The following is a 23,153-nucleotide window of genomic DNA, read 5'->3' as shown; positions in this document are numbered from 1 at the left end:
CATAATGATATATATTATCTAGATGCACAGTCATTCCTGGTAACTTCCCTAAATACACCGCGGCTCGTCTGATACGTAATGATGCCATGATCATTTCGTCCTCTTTGCCGGGCACAGGGTCATATCTACAATCTATAAGAAGTTCCTTAAGCGTGCGGGCATTTATGAGTTTGGGGGTACGTGGATGTGCTGACTCTTGAAAAGTAAGTTTATTTATTCTGGGCGGCGTAGAAAAAATGTTGGTAGCACCTCCAGTAGCCCCGTCTGGAGTATCGGGCGTGAAAGGATTCGTAGAACGCGATACAGCAACTATAGGTGTGGACACAGCTATAGAAGTAGCTGTAGGAACAGATGTGGAAACGGACGTGCTTGCCGGAACTTGTGTCAGGATTTGATGTTGTAGAGATACAGATACAGGATCTTGGCGTTGAACCTCCCCGGCCGACTGTCTATGTGGGGAGGGGTTAGCATACTCGGGAGCTGCGTCATCTAAATATGAGGAAAGAAAAACATCTTCTGCGGTTCTAGGATGCCCCTTAGGATGTACTTTTATGGGAAATAACGGGGGTGGCAAGTCTTTTGGTATCCCCGGAGTAGCCTTAGGTAATCCTTCGGCCAGAAGGGGATACATACCCTTCATAAGGGCATTTCTTTGTCTGTCTACTTGTTCTGATTTTACTCGTGTACCTTCTTCAATTAGATTTTCTCGAACTTTACTTGAATTCTCTTTACTCTTCTCTTCCTGTCTACGTGCTTTTTCTGTGCGTCTATACGATTCTTTACGCCATAATTCAATGGCGTCTTTCTGTGACTGTCTGGCTTTCCTTTTCCATAACTCTTCCTCTACTTTAACGATACAATCTGCATCCCAGGTCCCAGCTGCGGGCCACCTCTGACTTTCTGGTAATTCCTTAGTGTAGTCTACCCATAGGTCAAGAAATAATATAGCGTCTAAGCCGTGTTTATGATACATGAAATACCCTGGAGTGTCCCTAGGAGGGATGGGAACAGCTTCTTCGAGTACCCCTTTTCTAGTTGTGATCTGTCTTAGTTTCGAAAAGAGCGGCATATTGAGAACTGGTCTGATACTTGGTCTTGAACAAACTTAATACAATAAACCACGATAATGAACAGTCATTCACACCACAATATGCAGGACGTATTAATACATTTAACATTTAACATTTAAATGAACAGCGATGATGATGATGATCTAAGAAAACTTAATTATAAAACATAATTCTCGACATTTAACGGAAATTATTCTGAACTTATATACTTGATATACTAGATATACTGCTAAACAGTACAGATACACTGCTAAAACAGTGCAGACCGGATTTGTGTACCCAAACCCGTCTGGATCGGCACAACTTATGTGCACGCCAGAACGCCTCCCCAGTAATGGTACTCACCGGGTAGCTCGGAACGGAAGGCCTCGGAACGGAACTGAACTGAACTGGACCGGACTGGACTGGACTCAACTCGAAGACTTCGGACACGTCGGGACATCGGAAATCTGGTGGGCCTCTGTATACCTCGGATCTTGCTCTCTCAGCTAGGCTCTGGTCGGGATACTTCGCACTTCTCACCGCCTCGTCTGGGTGTTGATCGCAGCCTCAGTCGCCCCCGCTTGACCGGAGGGAGATACAGGAAATCCTGCTGGTACGCGTTGTTGTCCGTCCAGCTGTGGCAGGAGACCGGGCCTGCAACGCACCGCCGGCGCGTGAGATGAGAAAGTGTCCCTGTTCGGGCGCCATTTATGTGGTAAATAATTTAATTACCGGGACTTAATTTGATACAGAACATAATAAAAATAGCTCAATAAATAAGAGGCAGAATCCGTGGTATTAGAGGTTAGGAACGGGCTTTATTCCAATGGACGATTTCGAAATCGTGGACTCCAGGTTCCATCACCACGGAGGCTCAGGAAGTGAAGTACATACATTATTGATAATTAATTACTTTTATACAATAGGCATTACAGTGAAGCAAATGCGAGAGGCGTAACAATTGATAAGGAAGATAACATTATTCATGCGTAATGAAAATGGGCGTGATTGGGCGTAACAAAGGAACGTCATCAGGCATGATGTCATAATGGGGTGGTTCCATGAAAGAATTTCGCAATGTCAGCAGAAATACTTGGCAGAAATGCGCGCACAGCAGCATGACGTGTGATTGACGTGCAGCTAGGGGGTGAAGGGGACTTGACATTTAGCTCTACATGTGGCGACAGATGTCTGGAGGGTCAAGTCAACCTAATCCCAAATCATATCTAACATCCTATGTTTAAAGAACTATGTTATCCAAAAGAGGTCTTCTTGGAGTAGAATCTTATTCTATACTGACTATACTGACTGTTAGTGCGTGTACAAGCGTCTAAGTGTCTACACTAGATGCGAGGGCAGAAGTCTTCCATGGTAATAGGGCTATGAATTACTTGTATAAAGACAGAGAAGCCGGGCCTCTGCTCGGTAGCTGGCAGAATGTTTACTTAAACTACTAGACAGGAATGCATTGGGCAGGGAACGGAGCAGATAATTTCGAAGGTGAAATACAGTTCTTGGCAGGCAGCAAGCTGATGTCAGGCATCGTGAGCCGCGCAGAGGATGAGACAAAGTTCATGGTCACAGATGCAGGCTCAGACTGGAGCTTTCAGAGGCAGAAAGCAGAAAAGCTTGATGACAGAATCAGGGCCTACTTGCCTGGACTGTAGAATGGCATAAGTGAACCATATAAAGGCGGTGGCCTTTCGTACTTAGGAATGGAATATCCGGCCCATTCATGGCGGATCAACAGAGGACATGTTAACGGTGGACGCACATGTATTTGCGTCTTCATAACTGGAACTGGAGGGAACATACATGTACTTGTAACATGCACATAGAACCGTTGGGGTCCAAGATAGGGGACATAACTGACCAGAAAAATCCATATTTCCACAGGAGATCCGGAGTGGATGGTGTTCATCATGCGTGACGTGTCTTCGGGGGTCACCTCGGTCCATGTCTGGAGGGTGGCGGCGGGGTGTGAAGGTACGACCGATGGGTGCGGGGGTGAAATGTCGAAGCTGTTGTGGATGTTGGCGATCTTGCAGTGGAAGTACGAGGCGAGGGAGTCGCAGAGGTCCTGTGAGGGAGTGATGTCGTTGTTGCCGGTGCTGGGGTTGGAGAACTCCTTGACGATGTTGAAGAGCTCCTTGCTGTCATGGGCGTTCTTGTCCAGTCGTTCCCGCAGAGATTTCTTCTTGGTGGTGCGGATGAGCTGGTGATGTCTGCGAGTGGCGAGTTTGAGTGCTGTTCTGTTGTCGGCGGTCTTGTTGAGGAGCCAGGCCTTCTCGAGGGTGCGGCAGGCCTTCTTGGAGTCCTTAAGTTCGTCGGTGAACCAGGGGGCCTTCTTGCTTCTGGGCCTGGTGAGGGGGTTCTTCAGTGGCGCGAGGTCGTCGGCACAGGAGGTCAGCCACTGCGTGAGGTCGAGGGCAGCTGTGTTAGGGTCCGTGGTCCTGACAGGTGGGCTCTGGCTGAGGGAGGTGGCGAGCTGGTCGGCGGTGATCTTGCTCCAGTTTCTGTGGGGAGCCTGCTTCGGGTGATGGTGGACCGTGTTCTTTCTGAAGCTGAAATGGACGCAGCTGTGGTCGGTCCAGTGAAGTCCGGTGGAGTGGCTGAAGGTGACGTGCTTGCTGGACGAGAAGAGTGGGTCGAGCGTGTGGCCGGCGAAGTGGGTGGGGGTGTTGACCAGTTGCTGAAGTCTGAGGTTGGCGAGGTTATCCAGCAGGGCGGTGGTGTTGCGGTCATTGTTGTTCTCCAGGTGGAAGTTGAGGTCCCCGAGGAGGATGTAGTCGGCGGAGGGGAGGGCGTGAGGGCTGATGAAGTCGGCGATGTCTTCGCAGAACTGTGCGCGTGATCCCGGGGGTCTGTAGATGAGGGTGCCTCTGAGGGTAGTCTTGGGGTCGGTGTGGATCTGGAAGTGCAGGTATTCGGCGGCGTTGAATACGTCGATGGAGTCAGTCGAGATGCGAATGGTGCTCTTGTGTACGATGGCGATGCCTCCTCCGGTCTGGTTGACGCGATCCTTCCTGATGATCTTGTAGCCGTCCGGGATGGCGATGTCAGGGGCTGAAGAGTCGTTCATCCAGGTTTCTGGAGATGCGGTGTCGAGGAGGTTCCAGAGTTCCACGGCGTGTCTGTGGACGGAGCGGGTGTTGAGCAGGATGCACTTGAGGTGGTTGCTGTTGTCCGTCTTGGTGGGCGTGGTGCTTGTTTGGAGGCAAGAGAAGTTGCAGGATCGGCAGGCGAAGGGTCCATGGGTGCGTCACGGGGACGCTCGGTAGCATCCGGGGGCTCGGGCGGTTTTGAGTGCGATGAGCGTAGCGAAGTCGTAGATCCTGCGGGGGGGCTGGCGGGCATGGGGACCAGGGGGTCTGGCGCTGGGCGCGGTCCAGGCGCAGACGGGCGCAGACGGGCTTACCTTTGGCGCACCTTCGGCGCACATAAGGCGCTCCCGCTGCGCGCGTCCGCTGCGCGGTCGCGGAGGGGGCGTCATAAATAAGGAGCCGGGAGGGAGGGTCAGCGGGAGGCGGGAGCGGGGTGGCCAATGGGCAGGGAGGGGGGGCGGGACTGAAGGAGGAGGCGGGAGTGGGAGTGTGCGCCTGGGGCAGTGGCGCCGAGAAAAAACGGCGGGAAAACCGGCGGGAAGGGACGGAGCCCAAGGAGTGACCAGGTAAGTGGCGGTGGTCAGCGGGCGTGAGGAGTGAAGGTAGCGGCGTGGGTAGCGACCAGAAAGCAGCAGGCGTTACCTGGGGGGCGGAGGCGAGATGCAGGCAGCGGCGTCAGGTAGGTGGTGAGGAGCGGCAAACAGGCGTCAGGCAGCGGAGGCAGGTAGGTAGCAGCAGTGGGAGGGAGCGTCCGTCTGTGAAGGCACCTGCTTTGGACTCCTATGGGGTCTGCGGCCTATATTAGGGTATCTTTGACCCAGCCACGCGTCAGCTGATAGTCCAGGCGACTATCTTGTCGAGACTTGACTATGCCAACCCCTTATTGTTGGGTGCCAATACGGCGGAAGTTAACCGCCTTCAACGAGTCCAGAACGCAGCCGCTCAAGTCCTGCTCAGACTCCCCAGAACATGCTCTGCGTCGGGCGCTCTAAATCACCTTCATTGGCATCCCATCTCCAAAAGGATCGAATTTAAGACCCTGTGTCTAGCTTTCAAAATTTTAAAACTCTCCACCCCTGAAATCTTATCCAATTTGCTGGTCACCTATGTTCCCACCCGCCAGTTACGCACTGCGGGGCAAATTCTGGCCACTGTTCCTCGAGTAAACACACTAGGGTGGAGGGCAGGTCCTTCCGCTATCTTGCCGCTAAGTTATGGAACTCCCTTCCTGTGCAGATTCGTCGTTTAGACTGCCTGTCATCCTTCCGCAAAATCATTAAAGCTCACCTGTTTCCTACAGTCTAGCTTTGGCTCTCTTCGGACATTTCTTTCAGCGCGGAACGCCCCTTTGCTGGGGCAGCTGCGCGATATTCAGGAGGTTATAACATAACATAACATAAAACATTGCATGATGGTCATCAGGATACAGGAAAGAAGGTAAGATGTTTACTTACACAACACAATTTCATAACACACAAAGGAGTTAAGACACAAGAAATGACATGGAGTCCAAGAATGGTTCTGATTTATTATAACTCATTTATTTATTTGAATTGGTTACATGGAGAACAAAACAGACCTTTTCTTGGAAAAGCAAAATATCATAAACATTATATCAGATACAGAATTGACAGTCATGGTGTGTGAGATCCTTTTAAGTTCAGTTGTAAATGTTTGGGGCCAAAAGTACTATTTACATATAGTACTCAAACAGAAATATAAGATTTAAACTGTCCCTTGAGTCAATGTTTCAGCTGCACAGGAGGAAGCGCCTCTTGGTGGTTGTTCTGTTGTTATCATCTGCCACTGGTCCTGATTAACGTTCCCTCCTCAGATTGACTAATGGGTCAGCAGATGTAGGGTTTCCAAGGATACCGGGTGTCTGCTGAGTTTGCAGGGACTCGCTTTCTGTGGAAGGAGGTGGTGTGTGTTCCACTGATGGTCTGGTTCCACATACAGGTGTAGTGGTGTCACACATAGCCCAACATATGTCCCTGAATCCATTCTGCACCACTCCAGAAAAAGAGCAATCATTGTACTTCCTCTACTACTGCCTAATGTCAACTTAGTACATCCTTGGTATTTTTAAGGAGATCTATAAACTGGCCCATCTGCTCTTCATTTCGGGAGTTAGTTCCAATAATATGTTAGCCATAGCTTCTCCGAAACTATGTGTATGAGTGAGCTCACTCTGTTTTGTTGATGTTGGTTCTCCCTATCCACATTGCCCTGTGACCCTAAGTGATTGACAAAATCCCACTGGATCTTGTTTCACCTTCAGATGGATTTGTACCAGCAGTCAATGGTAAAACAAGAGCCAAGGACTGGGGTGTGCACTGACAATGTTGAGGTTGCAGATAGGCCGCAGTCAGCAGAGACTATTAATGAATGTTACTCAGAGGGAGACACATCAACTACTGTAGATGGTGTGATGAACAGAGTTAGATTCCCCTTAGATGCCTCTCCAGATACACACGATGGACCAGGCTGTACCTCATCCAGATGAGGGCCAGCAGGAGTTGCATCTTCAATGAAGACTTGTGCAGGAGTTGTTACTGTGGGAGTAGTTGATAGAGTGACTATAAGACTCTCTGATGTTAGAAATGGTCCTAAAAAGGAAAGTCCGTGATCATTGTTAGTATATCTGTATATAATGGTATGATTCTGAGGCTCAATATCAGAGTTTGAAAAATCATTAGGCTTACATAGAAACTCCTATTGTGACTAAGAGATTGCTTTACATGTTAATCTGTTCAATGTTTATGGCTATGTGATTTCACTTCACATTTGTTTAAGAAAATCACTGTGCACTTCTAAATTCTATCACAGATTCACAAATTAGCAAGTATGAAGCAGTAACATGTTTTTTTGACAATATCACATGTCTGTCATATCCAATAAGTAATATGGAGAGCTTTAAAATTTTGAGAGCTCTATCGGAATCAGAATTAGCATTTTTAGTACTATGGTGTACATCATGCAGGTCATTAAGTCATTGTAATTTTACAATGCACAAGACCAATATTACACAGCAAATTAAATACTTGTACATGGCTGTAAAGTTATATGCTTGATAGGCTCCCTGGTAGCCATACAGTTGTCAGAGCTCAACATTTTTGAGTGACACCACAGAGAAATGTTACTCACCAGAATGTTTCTATGTGTTGCAGTGTATGAGAATGCACTATTTCAAGATATTAACTGTTTGTTCTATATGTTCGGAATCAAGCTTTGGTTATGATGATAGTGAAACATGACATGAAGGTATGGTCGCTCTTACAATGCTTTATGTGAGTTACAGTAATTGGCCACTAAGGGTGAGGCTGTTGTTGGTTACTGCATCAATGGATGACTCCATATTTGATTAAATTGTTCCTAAATGGTAAATTGAGAGTATGCCTACAGACTGCTAGGGATATAACATATTTGGAGGGAAACTAAAGTGTGTGTAGAATATAGTGCTGCTGGCACAATAGTAGCTTTCTATGTTCAGGCCATTGGTACATTTTTTCACACTCAATACTTTTTTGTTCAAATTGTATCATAGGTACTGTCACCTTCTTAATAGACAAATACACAATCACTCTACTTGGCAATACGGGCGTATCCATACCAGATTCTGTAGACTAGATGAAGAAGGTGAAACCATGTGAGAGACTGTTAATAAAGACTTGACTACAACAGTTATGCCATGAATTGCCATGAATAGCCTCCTTGCTTTTAAAGATAAATATAATATTGTTGTTCATGACAGTTATAATGTGTAGAAGGCATGTACAAAGTAGTGGATTAGCTTGACAGTAGTTTGTATATGTTCATGTTAAAAATACTAGGTCATACAAAGGATACTTGTCAGACGAATGTCTGAAATTTTACACATAAGATACATAATCATGCCGCTATGTATTCCATGTAACAAATACAAAGGCTAAGTTAAATTTAATAGCAACATCACAGTTTATTAAACTAGAGTGGCCCTTAGATTAGTATACCAGTTGCACCACTAATGAGTGATAGTATCTCTAACATGTGTAATCTGAGTGGGTGTCTCACTGTCTGTATCAGTGTGTGACTGGGAGTGTGAGTGGCTGTATTGGTACATGCATGAGTGACCGTATTGGTGGGTGTGTGGCTTTCGGACTAGGTCTGTAGGCATGTGAGTGGTTGTGAAAGTGGTTGTATTGGTGTGTATGGTTCTCTGAATGGTTGCATGGTTGTGTGAGTGAGAGTGTGAGTGGCTTGTGGGTGTCTGAGTTGCTATATGGGTGCGTGTGGGTATGTGAGTGGCTGTATGAGTGTATAATAGGTATCTGAGTAGCTATGTGGGTGAGTGGATTTGTGATTAACTATGTTGGTGAGTGAATGGGTGTTTCAGTGTCTGCCATAGTGAAGGGGTCAGTGAGTGGCTGTGTGAGTGACTGTATGGGTGAGTGGGTGTCGGAATCACTATAGAAGTGAGCGACTGGGTATATAAGTGGCTGTGTGTGAGTAAGAAGATGTTTGAGTGAGTGTTTGGTTAAGTGAGTTAGTGTGTGAGTGGTTGTATTGGAGAGTGATGTTCTGTGTGAATGACTATATGGGTGAGTAAGCATATATGGGAGTGCTTGTATGGATGTGCAAATGGGTATATAAGTGGTTGTGTGGCTGTGTGGGTGAGAGTGTGAGGGCTTGTATGGGTGAGTGCTTGGCTGTGTTGAAAGGCTGTATGGTTGTGTGGGTAGGTGTGTGAGTGACTGTTTAGGTTAGTGACTGGTTGTATGAGTGGCTGCATGGGTAAGTGAATGGCTGTGTGACTGGCTGTATGAGTGAATAAGTGGGTGTGTAAGTGGCTCTTTGGAGGAGTGAGTGGGTGTGTGAGTTCTTGTATGGGTCTGTGAATGGGTACGTGGGTGGTTGTGTGAGTGAGCATACAAGAGGTTTTAAGGGGTATGAGTGGGTGTGTGGGTGGTTATGTGGATGATATCATCAGTGATGACATTTGACATGTCATAAGTGATGTAATATGTGAGGTCATAAGAAATGCATTTCGAGGGCATTTGTTATAGTTAGCTCAACTGCTGAATTTCACTGGTTTTGTATGAGTGAAATCTGCGCCTGACTAGGTTTTCTTTTATTCTCTTTCCTAACTATAACGTCCCTGTAACCTCTGTTTTTTTCAGTAAATTTCTAAGGTTTTTTAAATCCTATTCCCTAACTCTAACGTCCCTGTAACCTTTGTTTTTTTAGTGAATCTCTAAGGTTTTTGTTAATTCTATTTCCTCACTATAGCGTCCCTGTAACCTTTTTTTTGCAGAGAATTTCTGAGGTTTTTGTTAATTCTATTTCTTAACTATAATTGCCTGAAATCTTAATTTTTTTAAGTGAATTTCTATGGGTATTTTTATTAAATTTCCTAACTATAATGGTTCTGTAACCTTTGGTATTTGTAGTGAATTTCTAAGGTTTTAAAAAATGTTATTTGTTACCTGTAACCTGTGAACTTTGAGAGGAGGTTTGTTATTAGCTGTATAGGTCAATTAGTGTGTGTATGTGTGTATGTGTGTGGCTGTATTCTACTGTGAATGGGTGTGTGAATAGTAGTATGGTTCTATAAGTGGGTGTGTAAGTGGTTTCGTGAGTATGTGATTGGTCAGTGGATATTAGTGGCTGCCTGTATGGATCTGTGAGTGGATGTGAGAGTGTCAAGGTGGCTTTATGAATAGGTTTGTAAGTGTCTGTATGGGAGTGTCAGTAGCTGTGTGAGTGACTGCACTAGAATGGATCCTCACCTGCCCCTTTATCCTATAAAAGAACATAGTTTTCAACAAAATGTGTACCTAACTGGCGTACTTTCTCCTGGTTAATTACTAAGAACTACCAATTGGTTAAATGTCCAATGAGCATTCTACATTACATCTGCGTAATAGACCACAAGCAAATATCTCCAGTGACCTTGTGTGCATTTCGGCAATAAATTTGTTCCTTGTGCATGTTTATCCATAAATCTGTGATAATACAAATTCTCTGATACAGAAAATACAAGACTACAAAGAGTTAAATCTCCAAACAATACTTTCTCTTAACTCTATGAAGTAAGTTCTTCTTTGTTTGGTTAAGACGTACCACATCATCAAGAACGTGCATCACCAGGACCCTTTTGGTTTTCACCTGCTGTCTTGTGAGGCCACCCATCTCCTCTTTCATTGACCTTCCCCATACCCTCCCCACGTGAGTGCCTCTCTTAGGTCACTTGCAGAACTGCACTTTTGTGAAGATAGAGAGTATTATGGAGAGGACATGAGAAAGTTCTCCAGATTTCAACCGGGCATGCGGTGCACCATTTCTTATCCCACCTCTCCCGGAACAGCCTCACAAGTGATGGAATGGGGTCAATAAATGAAGGTGACCCTGTGATGAACTGGCAGATGTGGCATTCCTGTATGGCATCCCAGGTCTACCTCACATGGGTACTTGTTGTCTGTTCTCCACTGAGCATCCCAGATTGGAAGGATACATAGAAGTAACTGGGATATAAACAAATATCAGAGAAATTGGAAGATCTGCCGCTAAAGCTTCCATTTTCCATTAAAGGCTCTTAAATTTGTGGCCTCCTCTTCTGACTGACAGTGGATATCAGATATGCTTTTAGTGCAGGGGTGATGGCCTCTCCCTCTAGTGCCCCGTTCTGCAGTCACACCTCCTGGCATGTATCCTGTTGGGAAATGGGGTCCCCAGATACAGGTGAGGTCAAAAGGGGCTAGTGACCCCAAGTCCAGGTGGTGTATTGTTCCGAGCAGTGGGATGGCAGAATCGCTTTTATGCTGTGGGGATGGCCTAGCCCCTTGGGCTCTGTTCTACAGTTACACCCTGTGGCGCATATCCTGGTAGAAAATGGGAGTCCTCGGGCACAGGTGAGGTGAAAAGGGGCTGGTGACCCCATGTCCAGGTAGTGTGTTGTCCCACATGGCGGGATAGCAGAGAGCTTTTATCACCGGGGTGCGCCTAGTGGCACGTATCCTGGTGGAAAAGGGTGTCCCCTGGCACAGGTGAGGTCAGAAATGGTAGTGACCCTAATTCCAGATAGCATACTGTCATGCACTGTAGGATAGAAGAGGCACTTTTAGCACTGGGGTGCTGGTCCCGCTCCCTGGCGCTCCATTTTGCAAGCAGCTTAAACTGACTTGTGAGATTTGGTAGACTCTTAAGGACCCTTTCTTTTAACATTTGTACACCTAAGTAGTCAGGGTATCATCTGGAGGTGCAGGCACATCGATCGAACCTAGCCCACCCAGGGGCCCATGTTTAAACAAGCTCGGGAGCGAAGGATGTTATTCTCCAGGCGAAATCTCAGCATGCTGAGAAGTATTCTGGAGTGGTCGTACATAGCAATAGGTTTGTCCCTGAAGTTATACCTGCAGGCCTCAATCCCCAATGTATGGTCTCTACAAGTGTACAAAGACACTCTATCAATAGTTACTAAGATGTAACTGGCTTTCTAATAGATATTTAGTATTTTCGTCAGGAAATCTGTACTGTCCCTGCAATAAGCTGGAAGACTAAGGGCTTAAGGGCAAAGGAAAAAGTCCACATAGATATACACTTCTATCTAGTTAGACTTTTTTTTTTGTATAGACCCTGAATTGGAGATTGAGGCCTGCAGGTATGTTTTTTCAGGAATAAGCCTATTGCTATGTTCAAACACTCCATTAAGCTCCTTGGCATGCTGAGATTTTGCCTCAAGAATAACATATTTTTCTTTGGAGATGTTGCAGGGATTCTGCTTATACACAGAACTATGCGTAGAACCCCAGGACCTCAGTTAATTGTGGTGTACCAGAAACTCACCTCCGAACCCAGTATCCGGCTAGCATAAGTGTCACATTCGTTATCCGAGATTTAGCTCGGCGGTCCCAATGAAAAGACAACCCAGAACACGCGACTCAGTGTACTCTCAGGAATGGTGGGAATCAGAAATACCTGTTCGTATATTATTCTTACATCAGTCCACAACAAGAATAAAACAGACACGGTGAAAATAAAGAGTTTATTTTTATAGACCACGTGTCCTCATATGCAGTACTTTGGCTAATACAAGCAGACAAATGATTATAATTAAAACCATCAGCATCGTTACAATACCATAGAATAGAAAAGGAGTTATCATGTTATAAATGACAGTGGATACTACCACCTTCCTTTTATTAAGAAGCTAATATTACTATTATGCTAATAGAAGGTCTCTTAGGCTTGAATAGGGGACCCCATACCTCAAAGATCAGCTTAGTGAATTCACATCACAGGAGCATCAGGAGTCTTCTCGCAGGAAGGCTCGTCTTCGGTCTGAATATTAAACATGATGTCTGCAATATTAAAAGCACCAGCTTTCAGGTATTCGCAACTGCCTGTGTGTTATGGCTAAATAGTGGGTCGATCAACCTAGAGTGGAAAACATGCATTGTCTAACAACCCAGACTGTTTTGTCACACCATGTACAGACCAAGGTCGCTGCGCAGAGCTCGGGATGGTAACAACAGATTGCTCTCATGGGAGGCAAAACTCGAGTCAGCAGTTTGTTTAATCAATAACATGTAAACGTGCAGTGTCGTGCGCAAAAGCAGCAAGATGGCTTTCTAACATCTAACGTGGTTATGCTAACTTAACAATGCATGGACGTATTACGGAAGTCCTCACTACAGAGACCAGTGTCATAAATAACTCCCCGGCACTGGCATCGGAAGGTACTTTACCCCAAGTTATCCAGGTGATTTTATGGGGTGTGGGAGGCTTAATATGTCTGGACAGAAACAAACACCTGGTATTTTGTACAAATTATATTGATGACCTGTTCATAATATGTGATGGGTCACAAAAAACACTAGAATCCTTTTTAAACTGGATGTACAGCAATGAATTGAACCTGAAGTTCACTTGGAAGTCGCATAATATTACCATGGAGTTCATTGGCATTCTGGTTATGGTAGAAGAGGGAACCAAGCCTCTTCAGAAAAGACACTGCTGGAAAGCCATCACCCACCTAACTTGAAATGAAGCATCACCTATGGGGAAATGCTCAGAGCAAAGAGGAAGTACTGCACATCAGGGGGGCTTTAAGACAGAGCAAACCAGAATGGTGGGTAGATTCAAGGCTAGGTGGTACCCAGCTAAGGTCATCAGAACAGCTTGCACGAAGCTGGCAGGTAGAAACAGAGAATGTTTGTTGAAACTAAAACCTAAAAACAAAGGGATACGGAAGTAAGACCCAGAACCACAATTAACAATGAAACCGACTGCCTGAGATGGTTGGTGAGCAAACCCTGGAATTTGGTCAAATCGGACCAAGTCATAGGGCACCTTATGAGCCCACATGCACAAGTGACGTACAGGATGAGCAGGTCCATTTTGGTGCATACTTACCCCATTAATCATCAGGGGATCACAGGCTCCTGGCTTGAGATGTGGTAATTTTAAGGCATGCACACACAGCCCAAACAAATAGACATACACTTTACCAACAGGAAGGGATGGGAAGATAAAGACATTTATCAATTGTACGATAGATTTTGTCATCTAGCTCATGGTGTGTTCTTGCAGGTTGGAATATGTGCGGAGTACCACCTTCCCTGTGAAGAATTATCCAATTGCATGACACTGGCACCAACAGCATTCCTGGACACTCATAAGATTTCCTTTTCTGGAAATTACAAGGTAACCCTGAGAAGGCTGCAATCAGAATATATCATTCAGTTGAAGAGACGTTACTTCGGAGGCCTTAACTTGGATGAAGAGATGCATGTACACATGGGATAACTGCATGAGTATAACTACACTGCAATTATTGGTCGCATTCCTTTTGGGCCATTCAACAACAATATTTGATCATGATAAGCATTGTTTTCTGTATTTTCTGTTTCTTCTTCTTGTTCTCCCATTTTCTTAAATGTCCTTATAGGGATGTGAGAAATATATAGCGGTATGGGAAAGTTTCCCCTGGAGAATGATGCCCGATGAACTTAATATTGTTAAAAAATTGCAGCTGCTTGCTGGGTATTTTGTTTCCATCTCTAATCTGAAGCTTTACACTATTATGTTTCCAACCAAGCATGGACCAAGGAAATAGAGATGTTTTAGTGGGGAACTGTTTGTTATCAACACGTGTGAATTTATGTTTCACTTAAGGTTGCACATATTTGTTCCTTAACATGTTCATTAGGGGCGATGGCAGTTGAAATCAATTGTTATGGGAAAGGATTGACTGTGGTATAATTTGTTTTGTTTGATTTTTTTTACAAGTTGAAATGGGGGTTGCTTCATCAAGATACATTAGCAGATTTTTATGTAAAAGAGCCACTTGACTTTGGACATGCATTACAGAGGGCAGGCATTGTTTGATGTGAAATGTGCCAGATGCAAAGGCAGGTTACAATATTTTTGTGCACAAACCTGGATTACCCCTTTGCTTAGGGGAAATCATGTGTTTGTACACCAAAATATTTGTTCAGCGGCTTTGAATGTTTATCTAAAATTAGATATTGTATATTGTATCCGTGGACCAAATGCCTCATAAATATTGTACGTGTCCAGCTGAATTATATTGTTACAGCATGTTTCCTGCATACGCTATTCAATGTTTTTGTGAATGGCATCCCCACATTTTCTCACTTGTAAATACATTTCTGTACATTGACAGATGTAATGTGCAGCTTTTCTTATTTTATGCCATTGTATGTAAACATGAAGGATTGCCCCAGTCTTTTCACCATGTCTTTTTGGTGGAGTGAAACGTAACTGTTTGTAAAGAAATTGGGCACAATTTGCTACTTGGCTTTGACAAAGACCGCAAGGCCGAAATGCGTCGGCTGACAATATAAATTACATTGGTAAATTGTTTTCTGGAGTGACAGACAGTATATGTTTATTTAGGGGTTTGGGATGGGTTGGGGTATTGGATGGTGAGGGTCTTTTTAGGGTTTGGGGTGGGTATATGTATTAAGTAGTAAGGGTATTTTTAGGGTTTTAGGATGGATAAAGGTATTGGGAGACAAGGGTGTTTCTAGTGTTTAGGTGCAGATAAAGTTATTGGTTGGTAACAGTGCTTTGAGGGTTTAGAAGTGGTTAGAGGTCTTGGATGGTAAGGGGTTTTTGGGTTGACGGTAGGTAGGGGTAAACGGCGGCAAGGGTGTTTCCGGTGTTTAGCGATGGGTAAGGCTATTCGGTGGTAAGGGTGTTTTTAGGATTTAAGGGTGGGTAAGGATATAGGATGCTAAAGGTGTTTTTAGGGATAAGGGGAGGGTAGGGGTATAGGGTGGTAAGGGTGTGTCAACTATGGGCTTTCCTTCTGTTTTTCTCCTTACCTTATTGTTTGGTGCATTTATTAGGATTAGTTAGATAGTTAGATTTTAGTATTGGTAATAGGTTAAGATTATGTTAAATAGGTACGTATTAGTGATACGTTGTAGATTTAGAGGGGGTAAAGTTATATGTGTAGAAAATAAATAAGCACTTAAAACATGTCTACAATACTAAATTCAAAAAGAAAACCTATGTTTTTTAATGAATGTTTAGGTTGTATATGTGTTGGCTATAGTGTGTGCAGGTGTTGTTTATGTTGATGTATGTTAAGTGGGGTCAGGAGCTGATGTTTGGGATGTGTTGTGTTAAGCACAGATACTTTTTTTAAAGATTTAAGTTAGGTAGAGTAGGTTTTATTTTAGAATACATTGAGTAGTTTTAGTTAGTGTTAGGTAGGATTTTTAAACTATGCTGTGTTATTATTAAATATTGCAATTATTTAATTGAACACTTCATGTGTTTATGTTGGAAAATACACATTAACCCCTTCAGTGCCCATGACGAGCTGGACTCGTCATGGGCCGCGGTGGCGCTGTGCCCATGACGAGTCCAGCTCGTCATAGACCCCGCCCGCTAATGCAACGGCCGGCACTGGGCGGGGAAAGGGGCGGGCACTGAAGGGGTTAAGCATCTTATTTGATGGTAAGGTAAGTTATTTGTTGACATTTAAAACTGCAGTGAGAGCAGTTGCATACTTACTGAACATGATGTGTACATATGTCGTCTTGATCAAAATTATTTTGACATTAGACACTTAAATATAATGTAAAATGGTAGACAACACAGCCATGATGGTTAAGGATATTCTGCTACATTGTGTAAACATTAGAGTAGATAACCTTTCATTACAATGGCAGTGGTGCACTGTGAGTTTCCTAGTGGTAAATCCAACATTCATTGGCGGAGTTTGTGGGTGGTGTGAATGTACTGAGATTATCTATGCTAGTCCTGTAGAGATTTGTGCTCGGAAACATTTGGTATAAATATGACAATGCTCTAATATTCGTTGCCCAAACCTATACATATGTCAACAGAGATGGAAGTAAATTATGGAATTTTTGGTTCTGTAGTTACCCACACTGTGAATGTCATGACAAATTGTGACTTTAAATGTAGTACACTATTAGTCCAGACCTATATCATCACACTGACTTTGTACATATATTGTGAGGGACATGTAGAATCCATGTAGTGATCACAAGTCAGCAATAATACACCATGATATGCAACTAGGCTAATTAATTTAATTCTTCGAAATACTATGAGCTAATGTCCACTAATACAGATCGTCATCCTCATGTGAAATGGCTCTAATGGGGATTTAAATGTCCTTCCTTTGACTTATGTGGAAGAAAACGGGTCATACTGACACTTCAAATAAATCAAGGCCTCTTTATTTTGTGTTGCTGTTATTTGAGATAGTCAAGGTATGTTCTTCATAGTACAAAATGTTTACATTTTCTGTCCACTAACTGGAAAATACGAACCTCTATGTATGTCGTCAGTACACAGGCTAGTGAATGATGACCTTGAATCCTATTCAAACAAATGATTTGCTACTTATTTACATTTGGTAACTTATAAAAGTTGTCATGTGTTTGACCATTAATGATGTTGTACCTGAGGTAGAAATTGACACTAAGACCTGACATAAGTGTAAAATCTTGTTTCATGTGGCTGAATCATCTGTACTATGGTGGAGTGCAGAGTCTCTTCTGTTAACAAATCACAGCTGCATGTCATTGAATCTGAAATAACACATAGCATAAGTATAAATAGACACAAACACTCTTGACATGTTAGGACAATGTTATGTTTTTATTAATATGGCTGTCATCCACATTTGTTTATGGGGAACTTATGTTCATGAAAGTTTGATCTAAAGGAGGTAAGCTAAGCAACATCTAAATAATTCATTAGTGCACAAGAAATACACCCACAAATTCAGATACATAACTTAAGAGTACACCACAGAGCATTACCATTAGCTAAGAGGAATGCTTTATGACAAGACCAGATAACAAGATAAACTACATGTTAACAATTTAAGACTGCAGTAATTTGAAAAGAAGGTGGGCGAATGCGAAACACAAGACAAAATAAATACTGTCCAAAAATAACTCACTAATGTTCAACAAGAAATACTAGGTTTCATACGAGGGACTGTACATCTTTATCCTCTGAGTGCTCAACCTTCTCTTCTTGTTGTTGTACTACTATAGGAGTGATGTGGATTGATGGTAGATGGCTCAGATGCACAAACATTAGAAGGTGAAGATGTATGGCCCAATTTCTCATTAACATTATTGAAAGCCACAAAGGGTGCATGGTATTTCCTGGCAAGGACTTGCTGGTTCTGCAACACAGCAACAATGTTGCTGTTGAGGGCACTAGTTTTTGCAATAAAGGAGTCCATCTTGGCCTCTAATCAGTTGGCTAAGGTCTTCAGTCCTTATTCTAAGGACTAAATGGAGGAATTGATGGCGCCTAGCAGGTTGACAACATCACTGGTGCTTGATGATGAAGGCTGTTGTTGTTCACCACTCAGCAACCTAACACCAGCGATATCAGCTAAGGAGACATCAATTTCAGGTAGCCAAGAATGGGTGTCTAATGCTGCCTCTGACAACCCCTTATTAGGACTAGGACACCTCCAGACACTTTCAAGAGTGCCCACTAATGTCTCCACCCCCAACCTAACTTCTTCCACATTACGCTGCTAGGCCCCTGCCACTCTCTATTGAAGCTTGAGCTGGGGGTCATCAGAATCCTTGATGGTGATATGGTGAACAGATGTATGAGAAACAGACTAGGTTGATTCACCTGGAGACCCAACAATATCTTCTTCCCTTGCTTAGATCAGAGAGAAACTGTCAATCGTGTCCAGGAGTTGATTATTCATTCATGGGGACAGGGAGAGTAGATGACAGGTTCCTCACCATGAACAGGCTATTATATAGGAGAATTAGTTATTTTCTCTAGAAAAGAAGTGGGATATGTTAGCATTCTCTGAGGTTGCATTTGATGGAGTTAATCTTATATTAAATATGACAGCCATTTATTACACTTTCTCATACAAAGGGATATTACAACCATATATACCAACATGTCAATGTGGACATACTGTTGTGTAGGCCAAAGTCATCAGTATGTACATGTGCTATGGTTTCACACCATCATTTTGTACTATAATGTTGTTGATATGTAAGTGCAACATACCATGTGAAATGCATATTTGGTATGATTATGCCTAATTACACAATTCAAGTTCAGACATGATAAACATCCCAAAACAAACTTTGCAGACATCAATTTTACAACAAAACTGAATTTCAGATTGCAGATGTCTTAATTGACCATGGACATTGGTAGAAAAAACCTATATATTCCTTGCAGTTTATAGACTGATACACACTCATTTAAAAGTAGATCCCTACTCTAACCATATGCACTCAATGTTAGTACATCTTGTTATTATTAGAGTATTCTACTTATTTTGAGCCTTCACTCTTGTATAGCATTGTATCGCTCTGACATATCAAAGGCATACTTTTTATTCAAAATTATTATTGAGAAAAATAATTGTATTTATCCCATCTACACACATTTCTGACCATATCACACATGGAATCAAAGATTCCCCAAAATAGCCTACATTTTCCATTCTTCACACCACCGAGATGCATCATGATGGATGATAGCCGTTAAATAGTTTATGAGTAAATAGTGCTAACTGCAGCTTAAAACACTTATTGCAGTGCAGCACTTAATTCCCTTGACGGTTGCTTGGCGGCCCTCTCTTCCACCCCTAACTATTTTCTCTACTGAGGAGGGAAGTTATCCCGAAACCCGAGCCATGTCTCGGGCGATATTTTAAAACCCGGGACATGTATCGGGTCTAGAGATCATCAGTTCAACAAGTACTTACTTGCACCCACTGGGGTGAACCACTCAAGAACTCCATCAGAGATCATCAGTTCAACAAGTACTTACTTGCACCCACTGGGGTGAACCACTCAAGAACTTCATGTACCAGCTTCCCTTGGGGCGACCCGGAGGAGGAGCTAGCGGAGTGCGGTCCATTGCGGTTGTTTATAAAAATGGCTCCCTCGAGCTTTGAGCTGACGAGCTCCTGGACGACGCACCTGCGTGCCTGTGCGGGCACTGAGGCCCTTGACGGTTGCTTGGCGGCCCTCTCTTCCACCCCAAACTATTTTCTCTACTGAGGAGGGAAGTTATCCCGAAACCCGAGCCATGTCTCGGGCGATATTTTAAAACCCGGGACATGTATCGGGTCTAGAGATCATCAGTTCAACAAGTACTTACTTGCACCCACTGGGGTGAACCACTCAAGAACTCCATCAGAGATCATCAGTTCAACAAGTACTTACTTGCACCCACTGGGGTGAACCACTCAAGAACTTCATGTACCAGCTTCCCTTGGGGCGACCCGGAGGAGGAGCTAGCGGAGTGCGGTCCATTGCGGTTCTTTATACAGCACTTAATTCACATTGATTGTCTATAGGAGTTCTAAGATTTGATCACATTAACCATTTTGCACAAAATTGAGAGTCATTTTACATTAAGATGCCAAGGGATTTTACTTTAAGTTTATATTGTTGAGGTGAATTGAGAGGTCATGTTCCCTCACTTACCATCTATGAACGTTCCATAACATTATGAATCTAAACATGGCAAACAGTATGTTTGTTCTTTAAAAAAAAATCCCATGCTTGTGTCATTGTGGATGAGCAACATATATTAAGGTAATTACGTATTCTGTGTCATGAGTGAGGATAAGCCAAGCCATCTCTTGAATCTTAGTATCATGACTTCTGTGTTTGTTGGATGCATGTGTCCTTTGTGAATGTATAACACAATACTGCACACAGGTACAAGCCTGTAATTTAAGTACCCTAGTGATTTGAGGGAGGTGTATATGATATGTAATTTCACAGCACACAATATACCACAGATTACTGTTATATGGATTATGGGTCTATGTCATACATGTATATATGGTACTATACACTCCTTTTCTAATACACATTTTCCATGTTGGTTTGTGGGCCTACTTTACTGGGCAATTTAGTACCTATGCCATACGTCAGGGTAACGCCAGATGTATATGCTTCACAGATAACCTGATGGTATGTAGGTATGTTACACAAATACATACAGATCTGTCGTGTGTTACAATCCACCTCCACACATACACACATCTTGATTGATGATTGTAATTTTACAGTAAATTTCTGGTAATTCTGCATGACCTGCACTATATGATTATCGGGTGTCACTTCTGTAACTTACAGAGTTGCGCTATGTGTGTTAACATGTAAGTTTATTTTTTTTACTGTGGGCCAGATTTAAAAAGGGCCTTTGTTGCCCTTGTGTCAACAAGGTGACGTAAGCCAATGCAACCACGTTAGTGGGATTAACTAGGCCACACAAAGCCACCGTGCGTGGCTTAGAAAATCCAGAGTAAGACAAGGTAGTGCAAATTGCTGCCTTGCATTACTCTGCATTGGGAAGGCCTTTTATGGTGGAGCATGCATATTCTCATATACCCGCTAATGGATTTTGGCACATTCCCAGCTTTACAAAGACTTGTAAACCAGGAAATACATCAACGTGGTACGCCTTCACACCAGAGGTGACACAAGGGGAAATATGTGAATTTCTCCTCATTATTTACACTTTCTACGTATGCTGCATTCTGCATTATGGATTGTTTTTGTGTAGGAAAGTGTCTCTTCCTGCAGCAAGCCAATCCTGCTATAATGCAGGCACCCTTGCACTGGGGTGCAAGGATGCCTGCTTGGGCACTAAAGTGCATTCAGTGTGCTGCACAGGGAGGGAGCAGTTATGCACCTTATATTAGTAGATATGGCACATTTCAGCTCTCTTCCTGTCATGCAGCACAGCAAGTTGTTTTGCTACATTGGGTTGTGTAACATCTTTGTAAATCTGGCCTTGTGTTTATAACTGATAATAGACAATGTGAACATATATATTACTTGTATTGTGTTACCACTCACCCTGTTCATCTTGTTGGTCCTCAATGTCAGCACTGGCCATGCCCTCGACTCCAGCAACCAATTTAGCTGGAATGACTGACACCTGCTCTTCCAGACGGATCAACTCCTCCTGGACATTGGGTCCTCCTCCAGTCCTCATTGCAGCCTTCAGGTTCCTGGCCAGTTTCTCTTTTTTCCTTCATTTGTGATCATGCTGCTTTTTCTTGCATTCAGCTTTTCTTTTTGATGCTACACAATTGATATTTTCCACTATTGCTTGCCATAAGGCATCCTTCTTGGCTAATGGTCGTTCAAAGGTGACAAACAAAAGGTGCTCATTTATTGTCATCTAAGTGATCAACATGTGGCTTTCCCCTTCTGTGAAATTGACCTTCCACTTCCTTTTGGCCTGGATGTCATCCAGTCTTCAGGGCTCGTGCCCTCCTGCCTATGTGACGCTCCTTCCTTGCCTCCAAAATGGTGGTGTGTTGGAGTTAACCATTGTTTGGTGCTGCATGGCTTTTTAAACTATCATGCCACACAACTGCCTCCTGCGTGATTCAAATCTGAAGGGTGTCTTTCAGCACACAAGCCAGCTTTGCTTCATGCTGGTAGCATTACGGCACGGTGTACTGGAACTACAGATTTAAGGCACGCTGCATGGTGCATCTCTCAGCCCTGTGTCATGGTGCACCATACAATACATACTGCGCCTTCATAATGCACGTAAGTGGCTTGCGCAGCACAATGCATTCTCACGCTGTGCAATGCAGCACTGCATGAGTCTTAGTGAATCTGGGCCTCTATATATATATATATATATATATATATATATGAGGCAAGCCATGGCCCATCTGCACTCAATGTCTATATTTATGTTATATTTGCATAGTGTAGGGTCTTGTTTTATTCGAATTTGTAACTTGGCCCTCTGTCCTCCTCTTTGCCTCGCAGTGTGGTTGTGCCTTCTTTACTATGAATTAATAGTCAATCAATATATCTAAAACTTTCTTTTCCAAATGCTCTCTCTTTTTCTTAAGGAATCCTTCATGTGAAGGATGGCCTTCCAGGTAGGATCCAGTCTAATGATATGTTTGCATTGTTCCCATCCCTACCCACAGTGACCTTATTTGTTCCTTTGCTAGTAATCGCTAGGCTCTGTGGTGCTTACGTTGGGAAAATGTTCAGACTTGCATGGGTGGTGGACGATGCTGACTTGCTTTGACCCTACATAGTGTGCAGACTTGGTGCCCTGTATCCCTCACTCTCCCAACAGCAATGTGTAACTCGTCTTATCTGTAACTGATGACATGACCACTTGTATGATATCCATAATTTTACCCTGTTGCTCCTGCAGGACAAGTTTCAACGAACCACTGGCTCAATGCCACACAGCTTCAGCGTGAAGGGCCAATGCAATGGGTACATTGGTAAGTAGTTGGCTACTCACACTGGGAAAATGTTGAAGTAAGGGAAGAGCCCTTTTTTTTTTCCTATTCCACAGCCATAAAACTCCAAGTGGCATATTATCAAGCACGGTGTTAAAATTATCGCCGCTTTAGCGGCAGAAAACTGCCGCTAAAGCGGCAATAATGGGCTTGATAATATGCCGCAGAGAATTCCAATAGAAGCCCATGTTGACACCAGAA

General features: G+C 43.5%; 1 protein-coding gene across 10 annotated transcripts in view; it reads left to right on the top strand.

The window, feature by feature from the left end:
* The window catches only part of LOC146820907 (uncharacterized), a 408,950-nt gene that overhangs the window by 83,366 nt on the left and 302,431 nt on the right, over positions 1-23,153 (top strand). For 2 of the 10 annotated variants that reach the window (XM_085611784.1, XM_085611781.1), the window contains exons 3-4: positions 21,556-21,676; positions 22,862-22,934. The exons of 4 other annotated variants lie outside the window; for them this stretch is intronic. In XM_085611784.1, the coding sequence (XP_085467910.1) occupies positions 22,889-22,934 (46 nt within the window). In that variant the 5' untranslated portion in view covers positions 21,556-21,676; positions 22,862-22,888. Of the gene's footprint in view, positions 1-13,726; positions 15,030-21,555; positions 21,677-22,861; positions 22,935-23,153 lie in introns of those variants that run through there. 4 more of the 10 variants (XR_014963065.1, XR_014963064.1, XM_085611783.1 and 1 more) reach the window with 2 other exon arrangements.

Source organism: Triturus cristatus, chromosome 6 (genome assembly GCF_964204655.1).
Source record: "Triturus cristatus chromosome 6, aTriCri1.1, whole genome shotgun sequence".
In the NCBI taxonomy this organism is placed as follows: domain Eukaryota; kingdom Metazoa; phylum Chordata; class Amphibia; order Caudata; family Salamandridae; genus Triturus; species Triturus cristatus.
The sequence above is the reverse complement of the archived record's forward strand: the minus strand, read 5'-3'. Positions and strand labels throughout refer to the sequence as shown.